The 15,706-nt window shown below is 36.0% G+C and overlaps 1 protein-coding gene across 2 annotated transcripts in view; it reads right to left on the bottom strand.

The window, feature by feature from the left end:
• Positions 1-13,520, bottom strand: part of LRRC69 (leucine rich repeat containing 69) — a 92,467-nt gene extending 78,947 nt beyond the window's left edge. For both annotated transcript variants that reach the window (XM_027131379.1, XM_027131380.1), the window contains exon 1: positions 13,159-13,520. In XM_027131379.1, coding sequence (XP_026987180.1) covers positions 13,159-13,341 — 183 coding nt within the window. In that variant the 5' untranslated portion in view covers positions 13,342-13,520. The remainder of the gene's footprint in view (positions 1-13,158) is intronic.
• Positions 13,521-15,706: the final 2,186 nt, after the last annotated feature.

Raw genomic sequence — 15,706 nt, 5'->3', positions numbered from 1 at the left:
AATCAAATAATCTTAATTATTTCACATGTACCTAAGATTATCTATATAAATAAAGGTCATTTGAGTTCATGTTCAAACAGTTTATGTTAATTTAAGCACAATTTAATTCTCAATTAAAGTACTTAACTTCATTAAAATTGTATTACAAACCATTTCACGGGTTCTCAAAAACACAATTAATGATCCATTCATAAGTCACTTGAGCAACTCAGGAGTATCCTAACATTAAAAATTCAGCAAAGGGGCTAATTTCCTGAAATCAGAAATTAGCTGAAGATCTGAGGTCCTTCTGTCATACTAATCCCAAATGAGCTTTTTCACTTAGGCCAATAAGATTTCTATAATACATGGATGGGGGTGGGGTGGGAGGGTGGCCTTTAACATCACTCTGTGATCACAAAGCTCATAAGAGAAACTATTGACATGATATGGTAGGGTAGGGAAGATCTGCCCTATGTACCTACTAACATCAGATTGGTCAGACATAGGAAGGATACATGAAAAGAGTTAGAAAGATCCTCTAGATCCTCTAATCCAGGGGTTCCCAACACACCCCTATTTTAAGGAGGAAGATTCGAGTCAAATCCCAAAGGAAGGTTAAGTAAAATAAAAGCATACAAGTAACCACTGGACTTAGCAACATGAAAGTTATTGGTGACCTTGATAACAGGGGTGAAGTGCTGAGGAGGAAACTGAAGTATGCTGTGGAGAAAATGTGAGAAAGTGAAGACAATGACTAAAATACAATTCTTAAAGAACTTTTGTTATGAAGGGACACTAGAAAATTAGGAGGGAGCTGGAGGGTTTGTATTTTGTTTAAAATAAAATATAGTACAGCTTATTTATATGCTGATGAAAATAATCTTATAGATAGTGAGAAACTAATGATATAAGGACAGGGATAATTGCAGAATCAAAATCCTTTAGTAGACGAGCAAGGATAGGATCCAAAATACAAATGGGTGATAGCCTTGGATAAGAGCAGGGACTTCCCCCTGAATTTGTTCGATTCTTCCTTAACCATTTCCCTCGGGACATAATTTCCAGACCCTTTACCATCCTGGTTACACTCTAATTTTTCTAAGTACTCCTTTCTAGAAACATGGTACCTAGAGTGAGACAGGAAATGTGATCTCATAGCATAGATCTGTTGGGACCATGGAATCTGCCTCAGGCAGATGACTACACTTCTGTTGCAGCCTAACATGGCTACAACATGCACTCTTTCAGAAATGGGACACATGGTTGGTGCATAATTAATTTTGTCTGTGGCCAAGAAAAAACTACTCTCAAGGAGATAACTCGCATCCTGAACTTGTGCAATTGAATGCTTTTCTTAACTTAAATGTAGGAATTTACAGTTATCCCTGTAAAAATGTCATCTTGTTGGTTTTGGCTCAAGAGACATAAGTGGATGTGATGCTGTCACTCTAAATTCAGAATCTGAACTAGACAATGTCAGTGGACAAATGAGATCTGTTTTTCCCCTCCCCACTTTGGTTAATGCACTCATCTTTCTCATAATCATATGGTAGCCAAACTTTGGAATCACCTAGAACTTCTCTCTCCACCTAAATTCAATCAGTAACCAAGTCCTATTCTCAAAATGCCTCTTAGATGCAACTTTTTCAACTCTCATTGCAATTACCCTAACACTAATCCTCATTACTGCCTGCCTATAGCATTACCTAACTTAAGAATGTAAAGAACGGGCTATTTTATCATTTAAACTCCTTTTACCTGTCCTACTGGATTATATATAAAGAGTTGCCCAAATAATCAGTCCATGAGGAATTTCCCTACTTAGTATGTCCTAAATGTTTCTTGTCTCCCTGTGGCCTTTTCCACATCTTTGTATGCTTGTCCCAAATAGTGTCTGTGTATCCCAACTCGTCCTAAATTTGATTTGATTTATTTAATTGCATTGGCCTACTCATACCTCTAAGTTATAACCTGTCTGTAGCCTGCCTTGAAATGGACGTGTGTGTTTCCTCTTACATTTTGGATATGAGGTAAGCATGTCAGTGTCCATTGATGCCTTTGGGTTATAGACTCTAGATTTAATGTGTAGCAATCTTTGGATAAAGAGAGAAGAGGATAAGAAGTTTGAGAAGAAAAAGTACTGATTAACTTATTAATACTAATGACTAACATTTAAATAGAATTTAATATATGCCAAATACTGTGCCATGCAACCTTGTACATTGCCTCAGGTGGACTTCAAGTTACCCTTAATTTACAGAAAAGGGATCTGAGGTACAGGCTGTGATTTATGGTGAAATAACATAGCTTCACTCAATGGCCTATACTCTTAATTTCTACATTACACTATTTACTTTAAACTGTTTTTAAAAAGAATTTATTGTTGCTCAGAATGATCATATATATGGACATAATATATACATTCATTCATACATACATACACCCATTACACACACACAATAGAATTGTATGCAATATATGGAGTTCTCATTTTAAATATTCTTGTTCTGTGGGTTACACCATTTAGTCAGTATTTTGCAGTAGGCAAAAGCACAGGCTTTGGAGACCATCTGCTATGCAATATACTCACTATGGGATCCCAAGAAAGTCATTCAAATTCCTGTCTCCCTTTCTTTTCTTTAAAATGGAGATACTAGCATCAACTTCTCAGGGCTGCCTTAAGGATTAGAGACAATATAATGAAGTACCTGGCAAATAGTGGATATTATGAAACACTAACTATAATCTTTTAGACTCAGGAGAAGACCATGGAACAAGATGTTAGACATACATGATGCTAGGAATGCTTCATATAGTATATATGTTGACACTTTGACTCAGTCTTCAATTTTTAAACCTGTTTTCTTAATGATTTCTAACTCCTTTTTTCAAAGATTTCTAAATTCACAGCCACTTATGAATGATATTTTCAGGAAAGAGAAAATTATCTCTGTTATTCTGTTGGCCACAGGAATAATGACTTTCTGTTAATCAGTTAATTTTGCTGGAATTTTTTTTTATTATTTCTACAGTGATAATGTGGTCAGGATTCTCTTTCCATTAAACTATCACTATACCTTGGTTCTCCAAATATTATAATGGATTTCTGTGTTTAATGCTCCCCCTTGGAATATATCACCTTCTCCAGGAAGCCATCTTCCTTTTGTAGGTGCATAACACTGTGTACTTTCTATGGCCAATTATTATCTTCTGCTGTGTATTACAGTGACTCATGTATATATCTTACCTTTACTATAAAGTTGGAAATTTTGCAATGATAGGGTATCTGTAATTCATCCAGCATTCAAAAAACAGTGTCTGGAATACAATAGCTGTTCAATAAATGTTAGTTGAATGCTGTCTGCTTAGATCATTTCTTTAATAAGCTAATGGTTCAAACTGTGAAGATACTCATTATGGCTCCACACCATTTGTCTTTTTTCAAAATCAAGTATCTATTGAGCTCAGTCAGTGCCAATCTACCCAGCTGGATTCACTTCCTTCTAATGGGCTGCATGCCTTCTTTATTCTAACCATCTGCTCATTCTCAATAACCCCTATAATCAATTCAATGTGATACCTATCATATGTATGCCTAGAACTTGGACCAGGTAACCTAACATTTAATTATGCTGTGCTTGTAGCTATTAATTACCACTAGAAAACTCTATGCTATTTATTATATCTTTCAATTACTTTTTTGACTTTTAAAATGATTTCCATGACTAACTTGGATAAATTTTTTTTTTTATGTAAAAAAATACCAGCTCAAATGTCCATTTTTATCAGGAAGTCTTTCTAAACTAAACTATGGCTTGGTGATACCATTTTGGAACAAACTGTTAAATCATTCACCTGTAACATGTACAAATATGTTTGAGCTGGTATTTGAAATATTAATCCTTAAATTCCTTAAAAGACAGGGAATATTTCCATTCACTGTACCTAAATAGTACATAACATAGTGTCACATTCTGTAAACTACTTAATAAAATAATTGAATCAAATTAATAAAAGAAAAATAAGACATTTACATTTTTTAATTAGTTATGTGTATGGCCAAGGTATGTGGGACAGGGCAGCATTAAGGCTCATTCTACTAATTCTTTTTTTTTTAATGGACAATTTTTTAAAAATTTTTATTGGAGTTTAGTTGATTTACAGTGTTGTGTTAGTTGCATGTGTACAGCAAAGTGAATGTTATACATATACATACATACACTCTTCTTTAGATTCTTTTCCCATATAGGCCATTACAGAGTATTGAGTAGAGTTCCCTGTGCTATACAGCAGGTCCTTATTAGTTATCTATTTTATATATAGTAGCGTGTATATGTCAATCCTAATCTCCCAATTTATCCCTCCCCCCCTCCACCCTAGCAATCATAGTTTGTTTTCTACATGCTTATTCTCGGCTAATTTCAAAACTATTATTTAATTTTTCAGGAACTTTGTGTGTGTGTGTGCAGTACGCGGGCCTCTCACTGTTGTGGCCCCTCCCGTTGTGGAGCACAGGCTCCGGACGCGCAGGCTCAGCGGCCATGGCTCACGGGCCTAGCCGCTCCGCAGCATGTGGGATCTTCCCGGACCGGGGCACGAACCCGTGTCCCCTGCATCGGCAGGGGGACTCTCAACCACTGCACCACCAAGGAAGACCCTCTGCCCATTTTTTGATAGGGTTATTTGTTTCTTTAATATTGAGCTGCATGAGCTGTTTATATATTTTGGAGATTAATCTTTTGTCCATTGATTCGTTTGCAAATATTTTCTCCCATTCTGAGGGTAAAAAATCACCAATTTTGAGAAGTTTTTTTTTTTTTAATGCACGCTGATATTACAGCTGTCACAATACAGTCTAACAAAGTTGTCTTGAATGAAGTTAAAGACAACTAAGTGCTACTAGAGTCATCTTACAGAAACAAAAATGAAAGCTGTTTGGCCAACCCAATACATCAAGTCAGATTTCTCAAAACAATTACAGTTTCATTGGAAATAGTTTCAAGGTCCATCTAATCTCTAGAGAATCCCTGTGACCCCTAAGACCTGTTCCCTTAGAGCCCAAAATTAATCCCAGTGTCATGAAATTGGCACTTCCTACTCAACAGTATTACAAGGAATCTCTGGCATTCACAGCAGAAGCATTAACAAGGCATTACCTTTTAGCATCCTGTCAGAAGCTTCTAAAGGAAAGACTAAAGAAGCAAGGATAAGAGTTTCAAATCTTGGAAAAGGGGAATTGCAACACAAAACTCATTCAAGTAAAATGTAAAACTTTCAAGTGTTTGGAAAAACTAAGCATTTGGATGTTTGAGTTGGGGTAGAGGCTAAAATTTTCTGAGTAACCAACATGGTTAAGACACTATACATGAGATAAATCAAGGGAGGCACAGAGAGATTATGTGCTCAGTTGGCAAGTCAGAGAAGAGGGTTGGGGCTCTTCTAGACATCTGACAGCTAGAAGAAGAAGCAGAAGTTCCAGTAGGGGTTCAAGAGGCTTAATGCAGGCTTGGGCATAAAAGCAGAGGCAAAGGAGGAATGAAAGTAGTGTAGAGAGAAGGAATTCACTAGGTGTCTGTGTGCCAGGACAGGATACAATAAACAAGTATAAGAAGGCCCTGTTTTTATAGCAAAGCCAGGCTTAGAAAACAGGAGGCGTTACCTACTTGATGGAGGAAGAGCGCATTTCCAGTGGATGGGACAGGGAAAGGACAGGCTTGATGCTGACAAACAATACAAACAATGTCAGATCCTTTCTCTCTGCCAGACTTAGTGAGACCCAGAATGCCCAAGGAGGAAGAGATTGGGAAAGTTGTTGCATATGCTTTTCCTCTTGTGTTCCTCTGCATAACTCCCATCCTTCAGATCTTATCTCAGTTGCACTTCTCAGGTCTACCTTCCCTGATTTCTCTGACTACAACTCCTCATAACACAATATAATTCTTCTTCATGACACTTTTCACAATTATAATTTTACATGTATTTGTATATTTGATTACCTTTTTCCACTAAACCTGAGAGTTGGGACACATGATGTTTTCATTCCTTTTTGTATTATCAGCATCTAGCAGAGTGCTAGTCTACTACTAGCAGGTACAATAACTATTTGTTAAACATAGAAAAGAAGGAAGGCATGAAGGGAGGGAGGGAAGGAGGAAGGGAGGGGGGTGATTGGGTTAGGGGGTCATCCAAAAGGACAGTAAAAGTATGAAAAGGAGAGACTAGGGATGCAATAACAATTTACAGACTACCCAACTCTGCTTAGAGTTGCCTTTATTTACTGTCAATTGTTTATGGTCAAATAAAAAGCTATGGCAGACCACATCTTTGTCCTGGGCAGCTACACGTGTGAACCACTTAAGGTGAACATTGCTGTACTACCATTGGACTTTATGATGCATGTCAACAATGCTGTACACAATTAGAGATAATGGCTATTTGTTTCTTTGGAGATTTTAAACCTATCATGATAGCTCTGTGTTTGACTAAGTTGGACTTTGAAAATGGCTTACATCCCATTTCACTCAAACTGACATTCGATGGTTTACTAAGTGCCAGGCACTAGGAACAAGACAAAGGTCTCCACCCTCAAGAGTTATAATAAAGTGCATCTTTGAAAATTGTTGACATACCAGCACTTCATTAGTCCTAGGCCAAATGCATTCACCATAAATTATAGGACATTAATCCATTTTTATCATGTCATTAGAAGTGAGTGAAAATTTCCAGTTTCATTAGTCAAATTAGCAAAGAAAAAAAGAATAGAATCTGTATTCTCTAAAGAATCTCCTTCCATTTTATCATTGTTGCTAGTTAGACCACCATAGCAACTCTAATTTATTTCAAAGTTTCATGTTGCTAGTTAGACCACAATAGCAACTCTAATTTATTTCAAAGTTTCAGTGTCAGGCACTGAGCTTACATATATTAACATTTAATTTAATTCCCAAATGAAGACAAAGACCTTACTTTTTTTTCACATCTGTGTCCTCAGGACCACCATAGACACAAGAAGATGAATGGTAAATATTTGTCAAAAGAATGGATATCTAAACAAATGGAGAGTGGGAACAATTCATGTATTGTTCAAACCTGCCACCTTTAAGCAATCCAATTTTTGTTTTTAGGAACTATAAATTGAACAACACACCCTGGTGAATTTCACACTAAGTGTATAGAATAATAAGACAATACAGCTGAAAACAACCTCAAAAGAGACCTCAGGGCTTCCCTGGTGGTGCAGTGGTTAAGAGTCCGCCTGCCGATGCAGGGGACACGGGTTCGTGCCCCAGTCCGGGAAGATCCCACATGTCGCGGAGCGGCTAGGCCCGTGAGCCACGGCCGCTGAGCCTGCGCGTCCGGAGCCTGTGCTCCGCAACGAGAGGGGCCACAACAGTGAGAGGCCCGCGTACAAAAAAAAAAAAAAAAGAGAGAGAGACCTCATTTTATACATGTATTCACTGGTTGACCTTGGCAAATGACTTAACCTTTCTGAATCATAAATTTTATTAACCATATGAGAGTGATAATTATAACTTCCTTGAAAATGAACAAAGAGTTCCTAGCATTATGCCTGGCTCTCAGTGTATGGTGGATGCCGTTATTCCATTTGATACCATTTTGTGAGTGCAAAAATTTTCTAAGTATTACTTTTGTTTTAGGAAGTTAAATATCAAGACTATTTTAATGCTGTGCATTCTGTGGCAAATATAACCCAAAAAATCAGTATATTGGGGCAAACTGGACTTCCTATAATGATAAAAGAAAGACTAACCCAAAAGTCAAGCAGAGTATAGACCCAAAAGAAAAAAAAAAAAAAAAAGATAGGGGGAGTTTCAATCATTATTAAAAGCACGACCTGTAGCACCACAAGAAAGAATTCAAACTAACTTTTAAAAAACACATTCGGGGATTTTATAGAAAGTTGTTAGAGTAAGAATCATGATCATCTTTGAACTATGACATAAGTATCATCAAGATATGAAGACCACAAGGATATTTGGCAGCATTTCAGCTGAATGCCGCAATGCACCCTGCCTGCTTTATCTGCTATATTTTTCTCCTTAGCACTAATACTACCTCCCACCTGTTTTGCATGTTTCTTTCTTGCATCTCTTCTGACTAGAACATAGCTCCATGAAGGCAGGTATTTTCATCTGTTTTTTTTTTTTTAATTGCCAAATTACCTGAGACATAGATGGTGCTCAATACTTAAGTGTGGCTTTGAATAAATGAAGGCAGAAATTGAGACCCAGTGAGATTAAATATCTTATGTTTAGTTGGTGAGTGGCTGAAAAGGTTGAAGTATCAGGACTTGCAGACACTCTTCCAGGGCTCTTTGCAGCTCTCTAAGCTCTCTCTTTTCTGAGAGTTTTGTCTTCCCTTTCTATTAGCAGCTGGGAGAATGAGCAGTATTTCTGAACTGTGTAAATAATCTCTATCCATCTTTTGAGGGTTTCTAGCACATTTTATTCAAGCTGCTTCTAGAACTCCCATTATAAAGGGAAAACAGATTTTCTTCAAAACTCCACAACATTGGAAACTCTACATGAAAAAAATAGCTAGTTCATAGCAGTGAAACAATAATGCCATTAGCCTGAGTCTGACTTGTAAAGCACTTTAAAGATAGACCACAAGAAGCCTAGTTTCTAATCAGTTGAATTCTTCTTTAAAAATAAAATGTGACTTCTTCTTTCAAAGTAAGGGCTGAGCTGAGCCAACACCCTGTTTAAGGAAATTGAATTGGGAAGTCAAAATTTAGGATCTCTCCTAAATAGTCAAAGGATGAGGAGGAGAGTAATGCGGGAGCCACAAGAAGACAAAGTGATAATGATCAGACTCTTCGGCTTTTTTTCCTGAGGGAGTATAATTTACAATCTGTAACTTTTTTACTAAACAACTATTAAACAGGAGAGAAGGATGCACATGTTTTCAGATATGCAAGAGTTCAAAAAATTTAATTACCACATACCTAGACTAGGGTGCTATCTGGAGAGTTATTTCTAGAAAATAAGTGAGTAAACCAAAAAAGAGGGAAAACATGGTTCTAGGTAACAATGGGTCCAAGTCAGGAGCCGCAAAGGGATATCCGGGCTGACAGTATTCAGCAAACCTAGATAGTAAGCAGCTTAAATTGGGGCAGGAGGACAGAGGCTCCTGGAAGGAAGTTACTCAAGGAAAAAGCACATTTGATAGGGTATGTAATATGATCACATTTAAAATAAAATGAGGCCATGATAAAGGCAAAGGCACAAGAATAAGTGAAAGACAATTAGAAACCCCAAGGAAACAAAAATGGTATATGAGGAAGAAAATATAATCATAGTATATTAATTGGTTCCATATAAATGAGATTTACTTATTAACAGTATATGTTTTAGAATTTTAGAATTCTCCATGAGACAAAGATTTAATCATGGTGATAACTGAATAGATTATAAATACTATACATCTCATAAAAGTAAGAAGTTTATAATTTGTGAAGAGGAGGAGGGAAGGAGAGCTGAAACTGGATTACAGATGCCAACATTGCCATCTTACCAAGTGGGGAATAAAAAGAGATTGTAGTTGATGAAGAAAGAAACAAAGGTTGGGAGATTGGGATTGACACATACACACTACTATATGTAAAACAGATAACTAATAAAAACCTACAGTATAGCACAGGGAACTCTACCTGATACTCTGTAATTACCTAGATGGGAAAAGAATATAAAATAGAGTGGGTATATGTATATGTATAATTGATTAACTTTGCTGTCAGCAGAAAATAATACAACATTGTAAATCAACTATACTCCAGTAAAAATTAACTTAAAAAAAGAAACAAAGGTGTAATAATATTAAATATAAAAGATAACTATGGAGAAACTAAACATATTAATATAAATATATTTGGAAGATGAAGGAGTGTGATACCTAAAATGGACAAATCAAGAAAACAAAAAAATTAAAAGTGGTTACAAATAGAGGTCAAAATTGTGGGTGAGAGGGAGTGGAACAGAAGAGAGTTACTTTTTATTATAAACCTTTTATATTATTTGATTTTCTTAAAACAATGCACTGTTACTTTAATGGAAAAAAATTCAAGCAGAGGTGGAGAATTGGCTCTTGGTTCAGTCAAATTTTAAATTCCTTTGCAAAGAAACTCCTCTGTCTCATTAGAAAAGTCCATATCCCAAGGATATCCACTCTCACCACTATTATTCAACATAGTTTTGGAAGTCCTAGCCATGGAAATCAGAAAAGAAAAAGAAATAAAAGGAATACAAATTGGAAAAGAAGAAGTAAAACTGTCACTGTTTGCAGATGACATGATACTATACACAGCGAATCCTAAAGATGTCATCAGAAAACTACTAGAGTTAATCAATGAATTTGGTAAAGTTTCAGGATACAAAATTAATGCACAGAAATCTCTGGCATTCCTATACACTGAAAAAGAAAGATCAGAAAAAGAAATTAAGGAAAAAATCCCATTCACCACTGCAGCAAAAAAGAATAAAATACCTAGGAATAAACCTACCTAAGGAGGTAAAAAACCTGTACTCAGAAAACTATAAGACACTGATGAAAGAAATCAAAGATGACACAAACAGATGGAGAGATATACCATGTTCTTAGATTGGAAGAATCAATAATGTGAAAATGACTATTCTACCCAAAGCAATCTACAGTTTCAGTGCAATCCCTATCAAATTACCAATGGCATTTTTTACAGAACTAGAACAAAAAATCTTAAAATTTGTATGGAGACACAAAAGACTCCAAATAGCCAAAGCAATCTTGAGGGAACAAAATGGAGCTGGAAGAATCAGGCTCCCTGACTTCAGACTATACTGCAAAGCTACAGTAATCAAGACAATATGGTACCAGTACACAAACAGAAATATAGATCAATGGAACAGGATAGAAAGTCCAGAGATAAACCCATGCACCTATGGTCAACTAATCTATGACAAAGCAGGCAAGCATATACAATGGAGAAAGGACAGTCTCTTCAATAAGTGGTTCTGGGAAAACTGGACAGCTACATGTGAAAGAATGAAATTAGAACACTCCATAACACCATACACAAAACTAAACTCAAAATGAATTAAAGACCTAAATGTAAGACCGGACACTATAAAATTCTTAGAAGAAAACATAGGAAGAACAGTCTTTGACATAAATCATGCAAGATCTTTTTTGACCCACCTCCTAGGGTAATGGAAATAAAAACAAAAATAAACAAATGGGGCCTAATAAAACTTAAAAGCTTTTGCACAGCAAAGAAAACCATAAGCAAGATGAAAATACAACCTTCAGAATGGGAGAAAATATTTGCAAATGAATCAACAAAGGATTAATCTCCAAAATATATAAACAGCTCATGCTGCTCAATATTAAAAAAACAAACAACCCAATCAAAAAATGGGCAGAAGACCTAAATAGACATTTCTCCAAAGAAGACATATAGATGGCCAAGAGGCATATGAAAAGCTGCTCAACATCACTAATATTTAGAGAAATGCAAATCAAAACTACAATGAGGTACCACCTCACACAGGTCAGAATGGCCATCACCAAAAAAATCTAGAAACAATAATTGCTGGAGATGGTGTGGAGAAAAGGGAACCCTCTTGCACTGTTAGTGGGAATGTAAACCAATACAGCCACTGTGTAGAACAATATGGAAGTTCCTTTAAAAACTAAAAATAGAACTACCATATGACCCAGCAATCCCACCCCTGAGCATATACCCTGAGAAAAACATAATTCAAAAAGACACATGCACCCCAATATTCATTGCGGCACTATTTACAGTAGCCAGGTCATGGAAGCAACCTAAATGCCCATCAACAGATGAATGGATAAAGATGTGGTACATATATACAATGGAATATTACTCAGCCATTAAAAAGAAATGAAATTGGGTCATTTGTAGAGACGTGGATGGATGTACAGACTGTCATACAGAGTGAAGTAAGTCAGAAAGAGAAAAACAAATATCATATATTAATGGGTATATGTGGAATCTAGAAAAATGGTACAGATGAACGGGTTTGCAAGGCAGAAATAGAGACACAGATGTAGAGAACAAACTTATGGACACCAAAGGGGGAAAGCAGTGTGGGGGGGTGGGAGATTGGGATTGACATATATACACTAATATGTATAAAATAGATAACTAATAAGAATCTGCTGTATAAAAATAAATAAATAAAATTCAGGGGAAAAAAAGTCCAAATCTGTTCTACAAATGCACTTTTGGAAGTTATTATTAAAGGGGGAGTTTTTGAGTATTACCATATTTCTTGGAAAGATATGGCCACAGACTACAAACTCAAATAATTTTGGAAACCTAAGAGGAAATGAGGTAGGTGAAGGTAAGAAACTAGAGTTTTGTTTTGTTTTTTTTTTGTAACTCTGAACTCAAAAGTAATGAACTATAATGAACTACAATGACTTGGCTGGTTATAAGGTTGTTTCAGTGCTGATGACAGTTTAGAAGTGAAGAAAAAGAAAACTGCAAAGTTAATATCCCTTGCCTCCTCCCAACCTCAAGATTTTAGCAGCTGGAGTTTCACATTGTTCAGCAGAAATGTTTAACACAAGCATCTGGGATTCATCCTGTTGCTCTTTAAGGATATTCTTTATTTAAAATACTAACCTTCTTTTAAAGACTACTTCAGAAAAAATGAATGTTCCCTCCTTCCCATTTCCTGCCAACACTCCATTTCAATGTTCAGCCTGCTCCAGGAAATTGAAAAGAACTCCTTTCTTACATCAGAAATATCTCTTCATTCCATATGCAAAAGCTTCAGGATGGTCCCCAGGGTGAACAGCATCTCCAGGATCCTCAAACCCACTTCCAGATGGAACCCCCAAGGTAGACAAGTAGATCCAGGCTCCCCACCCCTTTCCAGATGGCAGCCTCCAGAAAGATGAGTATAGCAGAGACCTAACCCTCTGATTCCAAATGTGGGTCATAGAACACATGGATAAGTTGAAACATCTTCTCTCCCTACCATATGTAATTCACTAAGGGAGAAAGCCTTCTGATCCCTTTCCAGCAACCATCCACATTAGTCTCCAGGGAGCTAAGTCTCCAGAGACTGAAGGCTTCTTGTTTTCTCAACTCTTTTTCTCTCCTCCTATTTTCCATCCTCAATTGAAAAAGATAATGCTGTTCCTCACCTGGGTCAAGGTGCTTATCTCTGGGCACACTTTGGGGATTCGGTTATTCTGAAGGTGTAGAGTCTTCAAGCCAGGCAGTTTTTCTAACATTGAGGGCATCTTTGTCATGTTCTTTCCATTTAAGGTAACAATTTTAGTGCTTTTACCGCCCTTCAGTGCTCTTATTAACAACTTTTCAGCCATGGGCTTGGAAGAGAAATAGCTTCCTTATTACACATCTTTAGAACCTCTAATTGTAGAATTGGTGTGTCATGGAAACAAAAACATTCTGAGATCTACCATGTTGAAGGTGGGAGGCATTAGATAGTTTCCTGTGTAAAAGGTACGGAGGGAAAATAACTGATTCTGGGTTTGGGGCAGGAAATGTACAAGATGAGCCTAGAATATCTTGTGCCAGAGACAAAAGTTACCAAGGACTAATGAGATCACATCAAAGGACACAGAAGCCACTTCTAAGGGCTCCCACTAGTCTAAAATGGGAATATTTGAGTATCAGAAAGAATGATGAGTGGACCGAAACATCAAAATAATTAAAATCTAAGAACTCATAATGGTATTATAAAAATAAAAGAAACCCATTGACTACCTTGGGACTTGCTAGGGAACCAACTCATAAGACTGAAAAATGATAAAGGAAAAAAAATGAAGCATTTATTCTGCTTTTCCAGTACAAACTGCATTTTGGTGTAACCTAATAAAGTTCTTACTCATAGAAAAATAGAAGCCAATAAATGAGGAAGAAAAAAAATGATTTAGAAAAAAATCACCATTTTGGTAAATCTAATGAAATAATGGATATACGTAAAGATCATAATTGGGTGCTAAAAGCATTAGGTGAAAGGTAGATGAGGAAATTTGCAAGTAAGAAATCAGGCTAATAACTTAACCTACTAATCAATTTTAGCACCACTAAAATTGAGACAATCATATATTGTTTTTAAGTCTCATGATGTCATACAGTAAAAATTACACAGTGCCACCTATAAAATATTCTTGCCTAAAAACTGAATCTGAGTTTAATCATGCTTCTATATCGAAATACCATTTACAGAAAATATGAGGACTAGAAAACAAGCTAAATTAATCTCAGACAAGCAGTCAGCCAAATCTAGAACACGGGAAATTCTGCAAGGCAAATGACACAATGTTTAACCAACAAATCAATGTCATTAATAAAAAGAAGGGGAAACTGTTATGAAATGAGACTTAAGAAAAGTAACAGCCAAATGCAATTTGTGAATCTTGTTTGGATCCTTATTTGAATAAAAATATTTCTAAGTCAACTGAGGAAATTTGATCATGGACTGGGTATCAGATGATAGGAACTGCTAATTCTGTTATATGTAATAATTACATGGTGGTAGTATTTTTTTTAATGTACCTAACATTTAGAAATGCATCTGAATTTTCAAGTGAAAAGCCATGATGTCTTGAATTTTTTTTTTTAAATAAGCAGGGCAGAAACGTGGGTGGAAGAAACAGATCAAATAAGATTGACCAAACATTGGTAATTATTGATGCTCAGTAATGGGTACATAGGGGTTGATTATACTATTCTTATTATATTTTGTATAATATTGGAAAATTTCCAAGTGAAAGATTCGGACAAAGACAAAAGAGTTAAGGGAGAGGAGATGAAGCCAATGATATTTGATTAGAACTCCATTTGGGCCAGTTATGAGGCTTGGAGGCATTTGGGCTACATATGTATATCACATTTAGACTGCTGATTTTCAAAAACATGAATACTGTAAAATGTATTCCACATTGAAAGTAATCAGAACACAATTCCATCTTCCATTGTAATTCACAAATCCCTTTATTCATTCATTCAACAAACATTTAGGAGTAGCTACTATGTGCGACACTGTTCCAGACACTGGGGATAGAGGAGTGAATTAAAATGACAAAAACCCCTCTCTCAATGAAATTACATTCTAGAAAGGGGAGAAAAGAAAGCAAGATAAATAAGTAAACTTAGTACATTAGATGGCGTTGGGTGCTTAGGAAAAAATAATAAAAACAGGTAAAAAAAAACTAGGAAGTGTGGGAGTGAGGAGTTTGCAATTTTAGGATGACCTGAGAAGGCTTTACTGCGAGGGTACTATTAGAGACAGGAGCTTTTCCAATAAGAGGGCAAAGCAAGTGCCAAAGTCCTAAAGAAGAATCATTAAATTTATAACAGGCTATTATAATGAACATCAATATTATAACAGTAAAAAAAGAGGTGCTGATTAATAGATTTCCAATTGCTAAAATGATAAAATCATTTTTCAGATACTTAATCACTGCTCTTTTTATCTCTTCCAAACCTATCTTCCAATGTCTTTGTTTTGATATTCTTTTAGTTTCCTAAGAACAATCATGCTATTACTATCTAAACAAAGTGATCATAAAGCTTTCGTTCTTTTTTTTTTTAAAAAAAGTCTCATGGACACTCATCTCCTCTAAAGTAACACTGTATGGCCTGTACCGCAGCTGACACTATCTAAACACTGGTGATTTCTTCATGCTTTAAATGGGTAAAGAGGCCACCACAATCGAATAC

This window comes from Aethalodelphis obliquidens, unplaced genomic scaffold (assembly GCF_003676395.1).
Source record: "Aethalodelphis obliquidens isolate GAN/ISIS:26980383/991018 unplaced genomic scaffold, ASM367639v1 scaffold39, whole genome shotgun sequence".
NCBI classification, from domain to species: domain Eukaryota; kingdom Metazoa; phylum Chordata; class Mammalia; order Artiodactyla; family Delphinidae; genus Aethalodelphis; species Aethalodelphis obliquidens.
Note: the sequence above shows the minus strand (reverse complement) of the source record. Positions and strands in the feature narration are given on the sequence as shown.